Source organism: Chiloscyllium plagiosum, chromosome 3 (assembly GCF_004010195.1).
Source record: "Chiloscyllium plagiosum isolate BGI_BamShark_2017 chromosome 3, ASM401019v2, whole genome shotgun sequence".
Classification (NCBI taxonomy): domain Eukaryota; kingdom Metazoa; phylum Chordata; class Chondrichthyes; order Orectolobiformes; family Hemiscylliidae; genus Chiloscyllium; species Chiloscyllium plagiosum.
In genome coordinates, this window is record NC_057712.1 from 52,933,344 (window position 1) to 52,953,998 (window position 20,655).

At 39.6% G+C, this 20,655-nt stretch overlaps 1 protein-coding gene across 18 annotated transcripts in view; it reads left to right on the forward strand.

Moving 5' to 3' along the window:
* The window catches only part of LOC122543331 (regulating synaptic membrane exocytosis protein 1-like), an 845,124-nt gene extending 824,865 nt beyond the window's left edge, over positions 1–20,259 (forward strand). For all 18 annotated transcript variants that reach the window (XM_043681864.1, XM_043681928.1, XM_043681937.1 and 15 more), the window contains 3 exons: positions 328–429; positions 12,259–12,398; positions 17,994–20,259. In XM_043681864.1, coding sequence (XP_043537799.1) covers positions 328–429; positions 12,259–12,398; positions 17,994–18,212 — 461 coding nt within the window. In that variant the 3' untranslated portion in view covers positions 18,213–20,259. The remainder of the gene's footprint in view (positions 1–327; positions 430–12,258; positions 12,399–17,993) is intronic.
* The last annotated feature ends 396 nt before the right edge of the window (positions 20,260–20,655 follow it).

A 20,655-nucleotide genomic window follows, 5' to 3' on the forward strand; every position in this document is an offset into this window, starting at 1 on the left:
AATTTTTAATTTGATGAGGACATCTGATGGTGAGACTTGCACTAATATTCAGATTTAACTTCTTTGCCTCTAATGTAACTGTAAATCTCATTATCTTGGTGTCATCATGAGAAAGTATTCTTCCATTGTTGAGAAATCCCTCAGATCTCCTCTGACACATTCTTTCCTTCATCAATCTGGGTTAAGAAAGGTATGAATTTTAGTTGAGATGAGTCCTATTGCCTGTCAATGTTTGGTGTCGGTCAGGATATATTAAAGATGCATTCTTGAATTTTGGACCTGGGAATTTATATATCTTCAAAGTTTAAATATCTTTTGTTTTCTTAGGTGACATTCAGATTGGGATGGTGGATCGGAAGGGACAGTTGGAAGTTGAAGTGATTCGAGCCCGAGGCCTCAGTCAGAAAACAGGCTCAAAATCTCTCCCTGGTAAATAAACTGAACATCATTTTATGTCTTCCCATCTTCTGGATGCACTGGACCTGGAAAGGCTGAACAGAGACAATGTGAAGCAAGAGCGAAATTCACCTTAATGTGGGAGGGACTTTGTGAAAAGAAACTGCAGAAAGGTGGCTTAGCAAGGGCTGAGATGGTGCACACATTAACTACAGTCTTAAGACTGGAACAGTTGGATGGAAGTTTTATGTCAGTTAGTTATATTCCAAACAAGCAGTTAGGAAGGTCTAAAGGATAATTCTTGGTCGATAGCCAGAAGTTTTACATCTGATTACCATTTAAGACCTCTGAATACAAGCTAGAGAGTAAATTGCATGAGTATGAGGTGAAACCATAGACCATAATAAATAGGAACAGGAGTAGGTTGTTTAGTCCTTCAAACGAATTTCATGCTTGATTCAGCACTTCTCATATCCACTTTCCTGCCCTTTCCCTGGAATCCTTAATTCCCCTACTGATCAATAATCTAACTATCTCAACCTTACCGCAGCTTTCTGTGGTAAGAAGTTCCAAAGATATCATCCCTCTGAGAGAAAAAATCCCTCCTCATCATGTTTTAAATTGGCATCCTTTAATTCTGAGACTAGACTCTCCCATGAGGAGAAACATCCTCTCAGCATGTGCCTTGCCCTGAGGATATGTTATGTTTAAATGAGATCACCTCTCATCCTTCAAAATTCTCATGAGGCCAAATCTATTTAAAGTTTGCTTCTAAGACAATCTGCCCATACCAGGGATCATCCTAGTGAACCTTCCTCGAACTTCTTCCAGTAAAATAATATATTTTCTTAAATAAGGGACCAGTACTCCAGTGGTGGTATTACCACCACCGAGTACAGTTGCAGTCAGACTTCTCCACACTTACACTGCAACAAGGATGAAAGAAAGGAAGACAAGATTCAGGAACCTTGGATGGCAAGAGATATTGAAAGGTTAGTCGAAAAGAAAAAAAAGTATATTTGAGGTTTAGGAAACTGAAATTAAACAAAGCTCTTGAGGAGTATAAAGAAAGCAGAAAAGAAACATGAAATTAGGAGGTCTAGAAGGTCAAGAAATGTTCTTGGCAAGTAGGATGAAAGAAAATTCCGAAGTATATTATACATACATTAGGAACAAGAAGGTAGCTAGGGAAGGAAAAGAATTTATGTGTGAAGCCATATAAAGTGGATGAAGTCCTTAATAATTACCTTGCATTGATATTCACCAAAGAGAAAGCATGGATGATGGTGTGGTTGGTAAGATATTTGTTGATACTATAAGGCATGCTGATATTAAGGAGGTGGTAGTGTTAGAACTTAGAACAATACAGCGCAGAACAGGCCCTTCGGCCCTCAATGTTGCACCAACCTCTGAACTATTCTCAGCTTGTACCCCTACACTACCCCAAAATCATCCACATGCTTATCTAAGGATTGTTTAAATCTCCCTAATGTGGCTGAGTTGACTACATTTGCAGGTAGGGCACTCTCTGCGTAAAGAACCTGCCTCTGATATCTGTCTTAAATCTATCACCCCTCAATTTGTAGTTATGCCCCTGTGCGCACACGCTGACGTCATCATCCTGTCTACCCTATCTAATCCTCTGATCATCTTGTATGTCTCTTAGCCTTATTCTTGCCAATGAGAACAGTTTCAAGTCTCTCAGCCTTTCCTCATAAGACCTTCTCTCCAAACTAGGCAAAATCCTGGTAAATCTCTTCTGCACCTTTTCCAATACTTCCACATCCTTCCCGAAATATTGGGACCAGAACTGTACACCAGAACTGGGGATTGAGTGGGCAACTACATTGCTAAAATTTGATATGAATTTCCAAAAAAACTCAATCCCAGGAATCGTAGGACTGTTCTATTCATCAATGGTATGGGAATAACTTTTGTTTGCATAATTTGTGTAGCCATCTGTCTATGGCTCTTAACATGGCCCAGAAATGTGACTTGGGCATTAGTTAATTCACTCTCAGCCAGGTTTATCACCAAGCCTGCCTCCCAAATTCGATGGAATAATTCTGATAAATGCTGCAAATGTTCCTTCCATGTGTGACTAAAAATTACCAGGTCATAGATGTACACCAGACCATTGGATAATCCAGAAATGACTTTATTGGTTAGTCTTTGAGATGTGGCTGGCACATTTTTTTACAACAAATGCACTCTAAGTTAGTATAGTCCATTCTGTGTCACAAAAGCCAAAATGGTCTTTTGCTCTGTCATATAAAGGTGCCTGCAAGTATCATCTAAGTAGTCCAACTTAGAAATAAGTTGCTTATCCCACCTGATAGTCATGGAGATGTACAGCATGAAAACAGACCCTCCAGTCCAACTTGTCCATGTCGAATAGATATCCTAAATTAATTTACTCACATTTCCCAGCATTAGGCTCATTTCCCTCTAAACCTTTCCTATTCATCCAGATGACTTTTATGTGTTGTAATTGTACCAGCTGCTATCACTTCCTCTGGCAGGTCATTCCATACACACACCACACGCAGTGTGAAAAAGTTTTCCCCCTTCACCTTAAACTTATGCCCTCAAGCTTTGGACTACCCCACCCCAGAGAAAAGAGACCCTGTTGATTTACCTTATGCGTGCCCCTCATTATTTGATAAACCTCTGCGTGCTCACCCCTCAGCCTCCAATGCTCCAGGGAATACAGCCTCAGTCTATTCAGCCTGTCCCTATAGCTCAAACCCTCCAACCCTGGCAACATCCTTTTTAATCTTTTCTGAATCATTTTGAGTTTCACAACATCCTTCCTTTAGCAAGGAATCCAGAATTGCACTTAATATTCCAAAAGCGGCATAACCAGTGTCCTGTACAGCTGCAACATGATCTCCCAACTCAATGCACTCACCAATTTAAGCAATCATGTGGGGTGGTGTGGACTGGGATAGACAAAGTTAAAAAAATCACACAACATCAGGTTATAATCAATCAAGTTTATTTGGAAGCACAAGCTTTCAGAGCACTGCTCCTTCAGAAGGTAGTTGTGGAGCAGGACCATTAGACACAAAATTTAAAGCAGAAGATTAGTGTCATGCAACTGAAATGATACAATGAACAAACCAAGATTGTTGATAAGTTTTTCATCTTTTATAATAAGTTGCAGGTTTCGGTTCATTAATATGTAAATCCCAGAATTTCTTTTAAGTCACATTCTCAAGATAACTTAAGATTTTATAGCAAAATGTGACATCTCAGCTCAGGCAATGCATTAAAGGTGTGAAATTTGAGTCTGTGTGTATCCCCATCTTGAGCCAGACTGGTTCTATTCCCAAAGTGGAATTTACAAAATATTACATGGATTGGCTGCCTGCATATTTGCTCATAAACTGCTGAGATCAAAAGATAGATCAATGATACACTCTAATTTGTACAGTAAAAAGCAGTATTTTGATACATTTCTGTATTACAATGATCACATACAACGTGGTTACAGACCTTCCCTCCTAATTCATACACATCCAGTCAAACACCGAATGAATGATAAGCATCCTCATAACCAGCCTCAGGTTCCCTGATGGTGTTTAGCAGCCACTATAATCTCTAGCCCTTGGAATCTTTCTATGCATCCTATTAATTTATATTCTAAAGTCACTGGCTGTATTCCATCAGATCTGTTTCAGATTGGCTTATCTCTTACGGATATCTTGAATTCTATTATTCACTGCATTCCATTCAATTACTCCCCTTATATTTCCCAATGTCCAAATTACAAATGTAAAAGTACACAAGGCAGTTAATTGCTATAAGATTTGTAATATTGATTTCTGTTCTGAAGTTAGTTAAGATTAGGTATAGCTATTTCTACTCAGTACTTTGTGATTAATGGCTGTGAAAATCTATTTTATTCACAGTAAATGATATATCCTAAAACTAATTCACTTTCACCCATAGGCATAAATGTTTTGGTTATATCTATCTATATTTATGTTGAAGAATCTCTAACTAGAAACTATTGCTTAATGTTGCAGAATAATTAAGAAACAACCATTTACTGTGAAATAGTTAACTGTTGTTCTTTTAGCTATTTAGGGAGTTAGTATCTTGCATCTGGTGTTTATCCATTTAGTGGCATAATAAATCTTTCAGTAGTGAGCTGAGAATATTCGCTTGTTTGTCTTGTAGGCATGTTCTTATCATAACTGTCTAGGATGGTTGCTGCTGAAGGCCCCCTTTGGTGTAGTTTTGTTCAAAGGGATAAAAGCTGGGACAGACAGTTAGTCTTATTTATCTCCTGTCAGCCATCTTGAGTTTTAATGTTCTTTTTGTTGACCATTTTGTGTGAGCAGTCATGGGCCATTTTGTTATAAGCAGGTCATCCTTACATTTGCCATGTGGTTACTACCTTTGTCTGTCTTCCTCTTTTTATAAAGTGCAGCTGTTTTGATCATTTTTTCCCCCCAAAGTTTCAAAACTGTGCAGCAGTTTTCAAACAGTAAATAGATTTTGAGGAATCAGTTCCAACACTGAAAATACCTCAAAAAAGACAGCTCTTAGAGCCACAATTGTTTCCTGTCCTCCATCTTAGATCATACAGAATCCTTTCTCAATACATTCTTCCAAATGTGGAATAGGATATGAATCGGACTTTGTAACTGCATTGATTTTGCGGTTGTGCACACAACCGCAAAATTGGGTACAATTTGGCTTTGGCACCATGACTATGGGGTGAGCTCCAGTCACTGCAACTCACTGCATATTGGAGCATGCATTCAATCTGTTTTTGGACTTGTACCAGCGTTAGAGGGTTAAGTCTAGAAGGGTGTTGTTTAATTTGAACAGCATTTCTTATATCTATATCATGCATAATTAGATTCCCTGCAGTATGAAAACAGACCCTTTAACCCAACAAGTCCATACCAACCCTCCGACGACGCACTCTTCAACCCTATATTTACTCCTGACAAATGCACCTGTCACTATGGGCAATTTAGCCTGGCCAATTCACCTGACCAGCACATCTTTGGATTGTGGGAGGAAACCAGAGCACCCAGAGGAAACCCATGCAGACACAGGGAGAATGTGCAAACTCCACACAGACAGTCGACTGAGGTGGGAATCGAACCTGGGTCCCTGGCACTGTGAGGCAGCAGTGCTAAATTAATACTTCCCAGCTAATTCCCGTACCTTTCCCCATGTGATAGTAATAACTCTTCCAGGTAATTTCAATTTCCCTCTGAAAGGTAACTCAATAATTTATCCCAATCTTTGAGAGCATCCTCATTGTCCAATCCATTTTGAGGAATCCTCTGAAATTGGTTCTTCCCTTTGTATTGTAACCAGTAATGCATTTTACTTTTGCTTTCCTTCCCAATCAAAATACCTTTTGAGCATATTCACGTGAAATCTGAGAGACTTCTTTCAATTGGAGTTCTTATCAAATAATTCACCTCACAATCTCCTTTCAATTTAATAAGGTCCACCTTGCTTTTAATGGTTCACATCACTGGAAGTAACAAACACCTCATCTCAATTAGCAAAATTGTGAATGTTTGATTTGTTGTCTGCTTTTGTGATATGTTATATCTTTGGTATATGCTGTAATACTTTTAAATGCTATCTAGCCAACTCCTTTGTTCCATTTAGACTTTCCCTAATATTTGATGCAGTCCAAGTATGTGGTCTCTGAACTCTGACACACTAATTTCTCCTTAATTAATTTTAGTGGTCCTCCCATCTCATGCCAAAACCAAATTCAAATGGACTGGATTTAGTCAATTCATGTGGTGCATCCCAATTGGCAAAAAGGACAAGTGGAATTCCTTTATCCCAATTGTCTGGATAGCCTTGAATATAAGCCCTCAACATGGTCTTTAAAGTTCAATGTCATTGTTTTTGATGTTCCCTGTGATTCTGGATGGTACACAATGGATTGGAATTGCTTTATTCCTAAGCTATCCATAACTTCCTTGAAGAATTTTGATGTAAACTTTGACCTGATTGTATCTCTATGAGTAGTCCATATCTAGTAAAAAGATTGAGTAACTCTTCTACACAATCTTTTTAGCTGTGATATTGCATAATGGAATGGCCTCAAGAAATCTAGTAGACACATCTATTGTCAACAAATAATGAATCCCACTTTTTGTTTTAGACATGAATTCTATACAATCAATTTAAACCCTTATAAAAAGGATTGGGTATTAAAGATGCTGGTTTTATCACTGCCTGAAGTTTTCCAATTACATGACATGTAAGACATGTCTGGCAAAATTCAAATACATCGTTATGCACTCCAGGCCAGTAAAAAATGTTTTTGTATTTTGGCTTGAGTTTTTCTTACTCCTAAATGACCTCCTGCTGGTAATTCATATGCTACCTGCAACATCTGTAACCCACTGGTAGTACAACTTGATGAACCTCTGCCCATTTCTCATACGTGAATATGTGATGGTTTCCATTTCCTCATCAAGACATCATTTTTAAGGTAATAGTGTTCAAAAATACAGTCAAATTCTTCTGTATGCACTCTTTATTGGAATTGCTTCAGGTTTTCATTGTTTTATTGTAATCAGGTTAATTTCTTAGCACTACAAATGTCCACTATTCTTGTTTTTTTCTCTCTCAACCACTCTGATAATTATACTTCAATTTCCTTATCATTATTCTTTGCTTTCTATTCCATTCTCGCCCATGTGTCTATCCATTTAAACATTTAAATGCCCTTAAAGTTGGCGAGTCTACTACTGTTGCAGGCAGTGTGTTCCATGCCCCTACTTCTGAGTAAAGAAACTATCTCTGACATCTGTCCAATATCCATTTAAAGCTATGCCCACTTGTGCTAACCATCGCCATCTGAGGAAAAAGGGTCTCACTGTCCATCCTATTTAACCCTTTGATTATCTTCTGTGTCTCAATTAAGTCACTTCTCAACCTTCTTCCCTCCAACGAAAACAACCTCAAGTCCCTCAGCCTTTCCTCGTAAAACATTCCCTCCATACCAGGAAACACCCTAGTAAATCTCCCCTGAGCACTTTCCAAAGCTTCCACAGCCTTCCTATAATGTGGTGACCAGAAATGTATGTAATACTCTAAGCGGCTGTACCAGAGTTTTGTGCAGCTGCAGCATGACTTCATGATTTTGAAACTCAATCCCTCTACTAATAAAAGCTAACAAATCATATCCCTTCTTATCAACCCTATCAACCTGGATGGCAACTTTCAGGGATCTATGTACATGGACAACGAGATCCCTATGCTCATCCACACTACCAAGAATCTTACCATTGGTCCAATACTGTGCATTCCCGTTGCTCCCCTTCCAAAGTGAATCACCTCACACTTTTTTGCATTAAACTCCATTTGTCACCCATCAGATTAGCTCTACAGCTTATCAATATCCCTCTGTGACCTACAAAAATGACAAACAGCAGCAGACCCAAAACAGATCCTTGCAGTACACCACTAATAACTGAACTCCAGGATGAACATTTCCCATCAAACACCACCATCAGCTAGAAAATTTCTGATCCAAACCACCAAACCACAAAATCCCATATTTTGTGCAATAGTCTACCATGGGGAACCTTATCAAACACCTTGCAAAAATCCATATACACCACATCAACCACTTTACCCTCATCCACCTGTTTGGTCACCTTCTCAAAGAACTCAATAAGATTTGTGAGGGACAACCTAGCCTTCACAAAGCCGTGTTGACTATCCCTAATCAACTTATTCCTTTCTACATGATTATCTTTTACAACTTTTCCAACACTTTACCCACAACCGAAGAAAGACTCACTGGCCTATAATTGCTAGGGCTGAAAATGTGTTGCTGGAAAAGCGCAGCAGGTCAGGCAGCATCCAAGGAACAGGAGAATCGACGTTTCGGGCATAAGCCCATAATTGCTAGGGTTGTCTCTAATCCCCTTCTTGAACAAGGGACATTTGATAACTTCCAGCGATTTTGACACTATTCCTGCAGACAATGATGACATAAAGATCAAAGCCAAATGATCTACAATCTCCTCCCTGGCTTCCCAGGATATCAGAGGATAAATCCCATCCGGCCCAGGGGACCTATCTATTTTTATACTTTCCAGAATTGCTAATACCTCCTCCTTGTGAACCTCAATCCCTTCTAGTCTATCTCAGTATTCCCCTCGCCAACATTGACTTTTCCTGATGTGAATACTGACGAAAAATATTCATTTAACACTTCCCCATTTCCTTTGACTCCATGCACAACTTCCCACTACTATCCTTGATTAGCCCTAACTTTACTCTAGTCATTCTTTTATTTCTGATATAACTATAGGGTTTTTGTTGATGTTATCTACCAACAACTTTGCAAGTCTCCTCCTGGCTCATCTTAACTCTTTCTTTAATTCTTTCCTGCCTAACCAGTCACTCCCAAGTGCTCTAACTGAGCCTTCACATCTATCCTAAAATAAGCTTCCTTCCTCTTGACAAGAGATTCAACTTCTTTAGTAAACCACGGCTCCCGCGCTCGACAACTCCCTGCCTGACACATACATATTTATCAAGGACCGACAGCAGCTGTTCCTTGAATAAGCTCCATATTTCATTGTGCCCATCCTCTGCAGTTTCCTTCCCCAGCCTATGCATCCTAAATCTTGCCTAATTGCATTGTAATTGCCTTTACCCCAGCTATAAATCTTGTCCTGCAGTATATACTGTCCATCGCTAAAGTAAACGTAACGGAATTGTGGTCATTGTCACCAAAGTGCTCACCTACCTCCAAAACTAAAACCTGGCGGGGTTCATTACCTAGTACATGAGTGACTTTGGCCACAACCCTAACCATACTGGACCTCTGCCTTTACAACCTCTCTTCAAACGAACCCAGGGCAAAATAACCATTTTAAAACGACAGCGTCATCACACACATTCCTTGGCCCTCCATCTCTATTTCACCCAATTATTTCTTAATTTGTTTCTGCTTTTAATTTCCTACTGCTCTTTCAGTTTTTAATCTGTAAAATATTTTTTCTATTTTCCTTTAATCAGGACATAGCTTATTATAGATTAGTAACATTAGTAGCGATGAGCAACAAATAATGGTGTAGTAGTAGTGTGTAGGGTAATTTTAGGTAGTAATGTGTAATGTTGTAGAACAGAGAGACCTACGGGTTCAGGTACATAATTATTTGAAAGTTGCATCACAGTTAAGAAGGCATTTAGCAGACTTGCCATCATTGTTTAGACCATTGAGTATGGTCAAGTTGAGGTTGTCCAGACATTGATGAAGCCTCTTAGAACAAAACAGCTACAGAACAGAGACAGGCTGTTTGGTCCAAACTGGTATGCACTCATGAAAATGTCCATCCACACAAACCCTATTTCCCTGCATTTGACCCATATCCTTCTAAACAAATACATCCTATCGATGTATTTGCCCAAATGCCTTTTAAATGTTCTTAATGTACCCACTCCAACCACATCTGCTGACAGCTCATTCCATTTGCATATGGATCCTATGCTATCAATTAAAACCCTTATAAATAGTACTCTTTATTTCTCCTCTAACCTTAAACCTATGGCCTCCAGTCCTCGATTCCCCAACCCTGGTAAAAGATTGATTGCATTCACTCCATCGATGCCTCTCATGATTTTATACACTTCTTTAAGATCCTCCCTCAACTTCCAAAAGTTGATTGGGGAAGGATGTTTGCAGGTAATGTGACAGCTAGAAAATGGGGAGCCTTCAAAAATGAGAATACAGAAGTCCAGAGACAGTATGTTCCTGTTAATGTGTAGGGAGTGCTAGATGACTAGAGAAATTGAGGTGTTCGTTAAGAAAATGAAGGAAGCATACGTCAGGTATAGAATACAGCGATAGAGTGAATCCCCAGAAGAATATAAAGGCAGTAGGAGTATACTTAAGTGGGAAGTTGGGAAGGCAGAAAGGAGACATAAGTTGGCTTTGGTAAAAAGGATTAAGAGAATCCAAAGATATTTTACAATACATATAGGAACAAAAGGATAATTAAGGGAGAAAATTGAGCCCCTTAAAGATAGCAAGGATGCCTATGTATGCAACCACAGGAGATGGGGGAGATCCTCAATGAGTATTTTGCATCAGTGTTTTTTGTGGAGAAGAATATGGAAGAATTACTTACAGATTAGATTAGATTACTTATAGCATGAAAACAGGCCCTTCGGCCCAACAAGTCCACATCGACCCTCCGAAGACCAACCCACCCAGACCCATTCCCCTACATTTACCCCTTTTACCTAACACTATGGGCAATTTAGCATGGCCAATTCGCCTAACTTGCATATTTTTGGACTGTGGGAGGAAACGGGAGCACCTGGAGGAAACCCACGCAGACACGGGGAGAATGTGCAAACTCCACACAGAATTGAACCCGCGTCTCTGGTGCTGTGAGGCAGCGGTGCTAACCACAGTGCCACCCAAAAATGTGGGGAAATAAATAATAACATCTTGAAAAAATGGCCATATTATAGAGGAGGAGGTGCTGGACAATTTAAAATGTATAAAGGTGGATAAGTCCCCGGGACCTTATTTGGTGTAGCCTCGAACTCTGTGGAAAGCTAGTAAAGTGATTGAACTGAGCGATTATAGCTGAGATATTTGTATCATTGATAGCCACAGGTGAGGTGCCTGAATACTGGAGGTTGTCTAACATGATGCCACTAATTAAGAAAAGTAGTGAGGAAAGGCCACAGAACTATAAACTGGTCAGTCTATCATGATGGGGAATTTATTGGAGAGAGTCCTGAAGGACAGGATTTACATGTATTTGGAAAAACAAGGACTAATTAGCACTAGTCAACATGGATTTACGCATGGGAAATTGTGTCTCACTAACTTGATTGAGTTTTTTGAAGAAGTAATGAAGAGGATTTATGAAGGCAGAGCATTGGATGTGATCTGTGTGGACTTCAGTAAAACGTTCGACAAGTTTCCTCATGATAGACTGGTTAGCAAGGTTAAATCACATGAAATACAGGGAGAACCCGCGCCAGTTCTGCATTTGGATGCAGAACTGGCTCGAAGCTGGAAGACAGAGGGTGGTGGTGGAAGGTTGTTTTTCAAACTGGAGGTGTGCCACAGGAGTTGGTGCTGGGTCCACTGCTTTTCATTATTTATATAAATAAGAGGTGTGGTTAGTAATTTTGAACATAAGAGGTGTGGTTAGTAATTTTGCAGATAACAACAAATTTGACATTTAGTGAACACCAAGAAAATTACCTCAGATTACAATGGGAATTTGATCAAATGGGCCAATGGGCCGAGGAGTAGCAGATGGAGTTTAATTTAATTTGAAATATGTGAGGTGGTACATTTTGAATAGGCAAATCAGAGCAGGATTTATACATTCAATGGTGAGGGATATTGCTGAACAAAGAGACCTTGTAGTGCAGGTTAATAGTTACTTAAAAGTGGAGTCCCAGGTAGACAGATCATGAAGACAGCGTCTGGTGTGTTTGCCTTTATTGGATAGTGTAGGAGTATAGGAGTTGGGAGGTCATGTTGCGGCTGTATGGGACATTGGTTGAACCACTTTTGGAATGCTGCATGGAAGTTTAGCAATCTCTGCTATAGAAAGGATGTTGTGAAAATTGAATAGTACAATTTCAATATTTAAAAGGCATCTGGATGGGTCGATGAATGGGACGTCTTCTGAGGGATATGGGCCGAATGCTTGCAAATGGGATGAGATTAATTTAGAAGATCTGTTCAGCATGGATGAGTTGGTCTGAAGGAACTGTTTCTGTGCTATACATGTCTATGACTCTAAACACCCAATCAAATGAAGCGAGGAATATGATTTTTAAAGGCACATCTATTTTAATTTCATCTTTTTGCAGCTCCTTATGTCAAGGTCTACCTGTTGGAGAATGGTGTGTGCATAGCCAAAAAGAAGACAAAAATTGCACGAAAAACACTCGATCCACTCTATCAACAATCATTACTATTTGAAGAAAGCCCACAGGGTAAAGTCTTACAGGTCAGTATTATTCAGTATAATGGATTTGGGTGATGGCAATTCCTTCATTCCTGCCAACAATGGAATGTTTATTTGAAATGCTTTCTCCAAAACCGTAGTGATGTAACCATGCAAAAGTGCTCAGTTGCTCTTCAAACAGGGACCATAACTGGCCTTATAATTGGAAGATGTGGCAAGTGTAATATATGAGTTGCAGGGTATTCAGATGGAAGTCCAACTGATGCTGAAGAACACCACTTTTGTTACAACATGGCAGTGAACCCTTCTGTTAATTAACCAAACACCCAGAAAATCTCACCTCACTTCGTAATCTGTTAGAATATGAATGACAGAGAACTCCCAAATTCCAATATTTAAAGAAAGTAATATCAAATTATTCTTTAACTCTAAAAGTGAACATTAAACAACAACTAATGTTGTCTAAACCCCCTTTCTCTTAACTGCTTACGACCTGCCTCCAACTCTGTAACACTTATTAAAATTTCATCAACTTAATTTCAAATGCACACAGCGGCTATCATTTTTGGTAAGATTCTTCTTCTGGCTGAAGATCTCCCTGGGTTGTCTTTTTTTTATTGCAAATATGTTTCCTAATTTCTTGGACCTGTGTTGATGGCAGTTACATTGTCTAGTTTTCAAAATGCCTGTATTTTTACATTCCTAATATCAGATCATCTCATTGGTTCAATGTTGGCAAAACAATAAATTGAAACTCAATTGGGTTTTAGTATCCTGGGGCATAATTTAAACTGATTGTTTAAATTTGAATTGTCAAAACAGCAACCAACTCAGGTATCCATTTCACAGCCAAATGTTCCATATTTTCAAATTTCCAGTACATTCTGAGACAGCCATCTAGTCATATCACACAGATGCTTGTAAGCTCACAGTTCCAAGCAGCATTCACCTGCTCTTAAAGGTACAGTACATGTCTTCAACTTCATAACATGTGAGTGTAGGCAATTGCATAGTCTCACTCAGGACTATCCTGAACAGAGAGAATCTTGGTCAGCTCTCAGCAAACCCCAAAACAAAACCAACCCTCAACTAAACAGTTAAAATTTTATTCGAGTTCCTAGCCAGCAAGCCATTGTAGTTGCTGCTGGTATGGGGACTCAAGACAGCAGTAGAGTTCCACTGGACCTAAATGGAGTAAGACAACTCATACATCAGTATCAAGGAGAGTGTATACACTGGCAAGACCACCAGCATCTGGTTTGCAACAGTTAAATTGCTTAGTAACATCCAAATCAGAACCAATCAAAATAAACATCTGATTAACTGGTCACCTGGTTCAAATGGAGGTGGCTTTTTCAGTGATCACAGAACCAAGTCTGACAGAATTTGCTCTGGACTCCAACTCTTAGGATTGCACAAGACTTAGATGGAGGATGTATACCGGGGAGTCCTTACAGATTACAGATTAAGGGTTCAACTTCAGTCCCAGTCTCTTATGGGAAGGAGCTGCAATCAGTGGGAAGTTACCACTGATTGCAGAAAAAGGCTTGGGCCCAGTCTTGTTAGGGTGGAATTATTTGAGAAAAGTTCACCTAAATTGGCTCAACATTTGTGGATTATAAACTGGCTGATTAACTGAAGTACTAATTAAGTATCCAGACGTTTTTCAAAAAGATCTATGGACTATTAAAGAAGCCAAGGACACCTTGCATGCTGACCTGGAAGCAATTCCATGACTCTGCAAGATCCACCCAGTTCTATTTGCCTTACAGGTAAAAGTATCAACAGAAATCAGAAGTGGCATGGTGGCTCAGTAGTTAGCACTGCTACCTCACAGCACCAGGGACCCAGGTTCGATTCCTCCCTTGGACGACTGTTGGTGTGGAGTTTGCACGTTCTCCCTGTGTCTGCGTGGGTTTCCTCCGGGTGCTCTGGCTTCCTCCTACAATCCAAAGAGTGTGCAATTCAGGTGAATTGGCCATGATAAATTGCCACATGGTGTTATGTGCGTTAGTCAAGGGTAAATATAGGATGGATCTGGGTGGGTTAATGTTAGGGAGGGACGGGGGGCTGCAGTGTGGATTTGTTGGGCTGAAAGGCCTGTGCCCACACTGTAGGGAATCTAATCTAGTCTAGAAAGTGAAAGAAACATTCAAACCAGTCTGAATGTGTTGATTAGATTAGATTTTTTTTATGATTCGATTAGAGTGTGGAAACAGGCCATTTGGCCCAACCAGTCCACACCAACCCTCTGAAGAGTAACCCACCCAGACCCATTTCCCCTCTGACTAATGCACATAACACTATGGACAATTTAGCATGGCCAATTCACCTGACCTGCCATCTTTGGACAGTGGGAGGAAATCGGAGCACCCGGAGGAAACCCATGTAGACATGGGAAATATGTGCAAACTCCACACAGACAGTCACTCGTGGCTGGAATTGAACCTGAGACCCTGATGCTGTGAGGCAGCAGTGCTAACCACTGAGCCCACCGTCTAATATTCTGTCTTCTCAGCCCAAGAGGATCACTCATTCACATTGTATTCCATCTGCCACCCTCTGACCCAATCATTAACCTACCTAAGTGTTTTTGAAGCCTCCTTAGATTCCCACCATTTGAGTCATCAGCAAATTTATCCATAATACATGTCCCCACATCCAAGTCATTTACAATGATTGTGAATAATGATTTTATTCTACTATCTGCGTTCTGTCTATTAACCACTTCTCAATCCATACCAGTACATTATCTCTAATCCTATCAAAAATGATTTGATAATTAAATATATCACATACTTCTTTACGTAGTCTATAAGTAAACACCTCAAAAAAGTCCTAAAAGGCCTGTCAGACAGGAATTCCCTTTCATAATTTATGTTGACTCTACCCAATGTTGACGTTATTTTCTAAATTTCCAGTTACCACATTCTTTATAAAATAATTTAACATTTTCCCAGCTTTTCAACAGGCATCATGAACTAGTGCATATCTTTGCACACTTTTTCTGTCCAAATTATTATGGCGGCTCAGTGGTTAGCACTGTTGCCTCACAGCGCCAGGGACCCAGATTCGATTCCAACCTCGGGCGACTGTCTGTGTGGAGTGTGCACATTCTCCCCGTGTCTGCGTGGGTTTCCTCCCATGGTCCAAAGATGTGCAGGTCAGGTGAATTGGCCATGCTAAAATTGCCCATAGTGATAGGTACATTGCACAAAGTTATCAAAGTCAGAAGTTTAACTGAAATATTACAGAGTAATAGAGACTGACTCAATAGAGACTGACAGCATAGAAAAGAACTTCCGAGCTTTCCATACACACTGATCAAAAGCAAGCACCAAGCTATTCTAATCCCATTTGCCAGCATTTGGATAATATGCCATGGCATTGTGGCTGCACATCTAGTTACTTCTTTTTTTGTGTGAGACACAGTGAAAGACACAAGGTGCACGAATCTTTATTCAAATTTCTGCCACCGGGAAGAAAGGAAACACCTGAGTGGCCAATGACAAGAAATGCCCTTCACATCAAAGGGCAATGCTTCGTGATCAAACAGTGAAGGGGAGGGCAGGGATTAAATCAAAATAGACTTGGAGGGGGAAATAATGCACTCCACTCCCTGCGGCACCCACCTCTCCCTGAACAACTCCAGGGTGTCAGTGGACACCGCATGCTTAATTACTTTTCATATGTTGTTGAAGATTTCTGCCTCCACCACCCCTATAGGCAATGAGTTCCAATCTCTGATCATTGAAATCTCCACTTACTTCCTGTCTACCCTATCTATTCCTGTCATAATTTCATGCATCTCAGTTATGTCCCTTTTGAATGCCCTCTGATCTAAGGAAGAGAACCCCAGTTTGTTACTCTCCAGCTCAAGTAATATCCTGGTAAATCTCCTCTGCACCCTCTCCAGTGCTATCGCATCCTCCTATATTGTGGATTTCAGAACTGCACACAGTACTTGCAGAACTAAGATTTTATATGGTTTCAACATAATCTCCCTGCTCCTAAACTCTATGTCTTGGCGAATAAAAGCAATTATCCCCAAATGCCATTTTATCCACTTAAGGGACCAAATTACATGCACACCAAAGTCACCTTGATATTCAGTACCTCTCAGGGTTCTATTGTTCATTATATTTTCTTTTGTTTTGTTTGTCCTGTCCAACTGTTTCACCTGAAATTTATCTGGATTGAATTCCATTTGCCACTGACCAGCCCATATGATGAGCCCATCTTATATTCTCTTGTAAGCTAAGGCTATTCTCCTCACTACCTACCACCAGGTTCTGTATCAGCTGCAAAATTACAGATTAACCATTCAAGTCTAAATCATGGTGTACAGTGGGGACCCCACTGTACACCATCTTCCAGTCAGAAAAGCACCCCTCAAACATCACCCTCAGCTTTCTGCCAATCAAGCCAATTGAGGATCCAATTTGCCAAATTTTCTTGGATCCTTCTATTATCAGTCATTATCAAAGGTCATCAAAGGTCTTGTTGAAATCAAAGTAGCCTACAACAAAAAAGCATTGCCCTCGTTAAAAGCTGACCTTTTAAAAATTGGTTGCAACCTCCCCTTAAGAAAACATTGCCTCTCGAAATGCAGATTAATTCTGTCAATCAGAATTGTTCACAGTAATTTCTCCACTACTGATGTTAGACAGACTACCCTGTAGGTTTCTATTTTATCATTTGCTTTCCATTCTGTTTTCTCTTCCATACCATAAAATCTCTACTGTGGAAGCAGGCCTTTCCACCCTTTAGGCCTCTCCTATAAACAGCATTCCCCCAGACCTATCCCTTACCACCTTCCCCCCGTTGTATCCCTGTAATCCAGCATTTCCCATAGCTAATCCAAAACCCTGCACATTCCTGGACACAATGAGCAATTTGCATTTCCAATCCACCTAAACTGCACATCTTTGAACTGTGGAAGGAGACTGGAACATGCAGAGGAAACCATACGGACATAGGGACAATGTGCAACTTCACACAGAAAGTCACCAAGGCTGGAATCACAGATCTCTGGTACTGTGAGGCAGACACTGAACCCCTATTATAAATGAGGATATAAATGAGGTTAAACTGTTTGTAATTAATTCCTGCATTACATTTCGAAATCCTGCATTCCTCCTACCAGCAGACTAATATCAAAATGTAATTCATTAAGCTGAGAAGAACATTTATTTTTCTTTAAAATGAGCAATATTGCATCATACTTCTGCTCCCTTCTCCCACCTTCCCTTCCAAACCTCTATTTCACCCTTTCTGGTTTCTTTATAACCCTGTTGTGGCACATTACAAGCAATTTAAAGCCATCCACTCCAACAAATAACTTTTGAAATGATCAATATTTAGCTGTAGTCCCATTTTTAGTGGATACTTGTATTTGTAATTGGAATGGGTTATGTAAGGCTCCTTTAAAAAATGCTTCTGGACCATTTGCATTGGTGGTAACAATTCGAGGCACACTAACAGTAAATTAAACTGTTGAAATTCCATCTTGGTACTCGAATCACAGACACACTTGAAGTTGTTTTAATGGACACCAAACCTCTGACAACAAGATCATAAGTTTGCTATATCACAGTTATTCAAGTACATATCTGACTTGTCTCTCCTGTTTTGTAGGTGATAGTCTGGGGAGATTATGGCAGAATGGACCACAAATGTTTTATGGGAGTGGTACAAATTCTCCTGGAAGAGCTTGATCTATCCAGCATGGTGATTGGTTGGTACAAACTGTTCCCAACATCTTCATTGGTGGAGCCCACCTTGACTCCCCTTACTCGCAGAGCTTCCCAATCATCTCTTGAGAGTTCGACTGGACCTCCCTGTATAAGGTCATAATGAACTACGAGGTCACCAACAGGACAAAAAGCAGAAGCTGACCACAAATATCACTGCTGGAGCCAGACAATCACACTTGTTTTGCCAATAGTACTGTTTCAAAAAAAAATAGGGCTTCATAAATCCTAAAACAAAGTACATATGTGTGTATGTATTTATATATGTATGCTGGCATGAATTGGCAAAAACACACTACATTAAATGCTAAGTGGAAACTTATATATTGTGTTAGAGACTAAATGAATGAGACCAGAGATGTGAATTTTAACAAGTTCAATATTTCGAGTATGTAACAACAGAATGGAGAAACATCAGTCTGAAAAAAAAGGATGGAGTTGTTTATTCATGGTTCTGTAGAAACTATAAACAGTGCTACCTTACACTGCACATTCTCTGCACATGTTTCTTCACCATTACACTGTCTATTGTAATGGACTCGAGCTAACCACCTCCCTACCCCACCCCACCCTGATGCTGACAGAGACCTTCTATTAAAAGGTTACTGCATATCTTTGCGAGCCTCACCAGAGGGTGTTCAACAGCCACAGGCTTTGGTGGAGTGTTTCGACATTACTGGTTCCCAGTTAACTTCATCAAATTTATTGTGAGTTAGATATAGAAGAGAAATACTCAAAAATATTGAGGTTCAGATTTGAGCAATGCCTATCATATTTCTTAACAAAGGCTCTCAAGTGTTGTTTCCCATTTGCCACACATTTTGCCATTTTTTCTTTTGTAAAACAAGCTCATGTTTGCATTATGGATTTTTCATGTTTTCTGATGTTTTGCATGAAAAAAAATTTGAAACTGCAATCAGGCCTGGGGACTGTTCAAAGCATCAAGACTCCGCAGAGATTGTGGCACTAACATGTTCCTTGTAATGCAATTCTCTTCCTACAATTACAAACCATTGAGATAACTTCTGTATAGATTTGTATATTTGACTTCCCAAAGTGTTGTCCAGTAATGGAGTTAGCATAAGCTGTTTGAGCTGTACCTGGGATATTTCCTAATCATGTGTCACATGGCACTGATTTGCCCCAGTTAGAGCATGATGCAAGTTGTTTGATGATCGCTGGAAATTACAGTTGATGTTTCCTGTACACTTGGTGTTTTTTAATCTGCCTTTAGTTTACATTATTTTGAAATTACTGCAAGCATAGTGCTTGATTTTTTTTACAGTGAGATGTATTTTTTTTCTGGAAGAAAAGCAAACTTTCAATTTGCTTTTTTAAAAAAAAAATCATTTTTTTCCTTAAATTCCATTGACCTGAAAACCCATGTGTATTTATGTCCATGAGGCAGTGATTCTAATTCCTCTGTCCTCCTCTTCTTTGTCCTCCTCTGCCTCCTGCTCTAACAGGCCATTTTGATTTTTAGATCACTGATGTGAAGCAGCATGATTCTGGAACTGTTCAATTGCTGCATGCACGTTTTGTAAGGGGGGGGGGGGGAGAGAACAATGCAGATGTTAATTAATGTGTGTTAACTCCACTAAACCAGCTTGTATGTTGCATGTACTTGTACAGTTTGCTTGTTATTGATACAAAGGAATAACTAAGAAATCAGAGCCATTAATTTATGTTAACAACATTTTTGCTGATTTGAACTAGACTCAGGTCTGGTGATGAATGTGTATTGAAAACATTTTTGTACCTTCTGGAAAGTAACTGCTGATGTAGAACAGGAAAAGAACCCTGTTGATTTTCGAGTAACTTCTTACTTGTGGGGCTTTAACAGGCATTGTGTACACACAGAAAATTGACTTCTAGCTATTCTGCCTGTGCAGAGTGAATTGTCTTCTTTAAATTGGCCAGCTCTTGAATCTGTTGTCCTACAGGATCTAAAAGGTTGATTACTACCTGACCTGCTGAGCAGGAAGAATTACGGTTTCACAAGGTTCTAATCCCTTTATTATGGTCAAAAGCAGCTGATTGGAAAATACCTTTCTAACTGCAGCAGTTGTCTGAACATTCCCCTGTGCTTTTAAATGAACTTCAGACTCATGTTATGTAAACATGTTTAATAAAATTTACTTTTCATGTCAGCTTTACATTTTTCTTTTCTTCTTTAACCTTGAACTGTAATAGGTTGGAAAGCAATAGAACAGGTCTAGAACAGGAGTAAAGAGAGCACGTGAAAGTAGGTAACCTAACTAAGTAGTTATTTGTAAATAATAAAAGAAGGAGCCTTTGTGGCATAGTTATATAGTGTGAGCCAGAAGGCGCAGCTACAAGTTTCACTATTCCATAGATGTGTAATAACATCTTCGAAAAGGTTATTTAGAAAATATTTATAAATAGAAAAAAGGCAATCATGAGAATGGGTGTCCACAAGATAGAGAGTGTTGTGTGGAGACTGAGGGCATGGCTGAATGAGAGCAATTCACTTGAGAAGAGAATAATTCTGATGTATCAGCAGAGGAAGAGGCAGCAGTGATGAA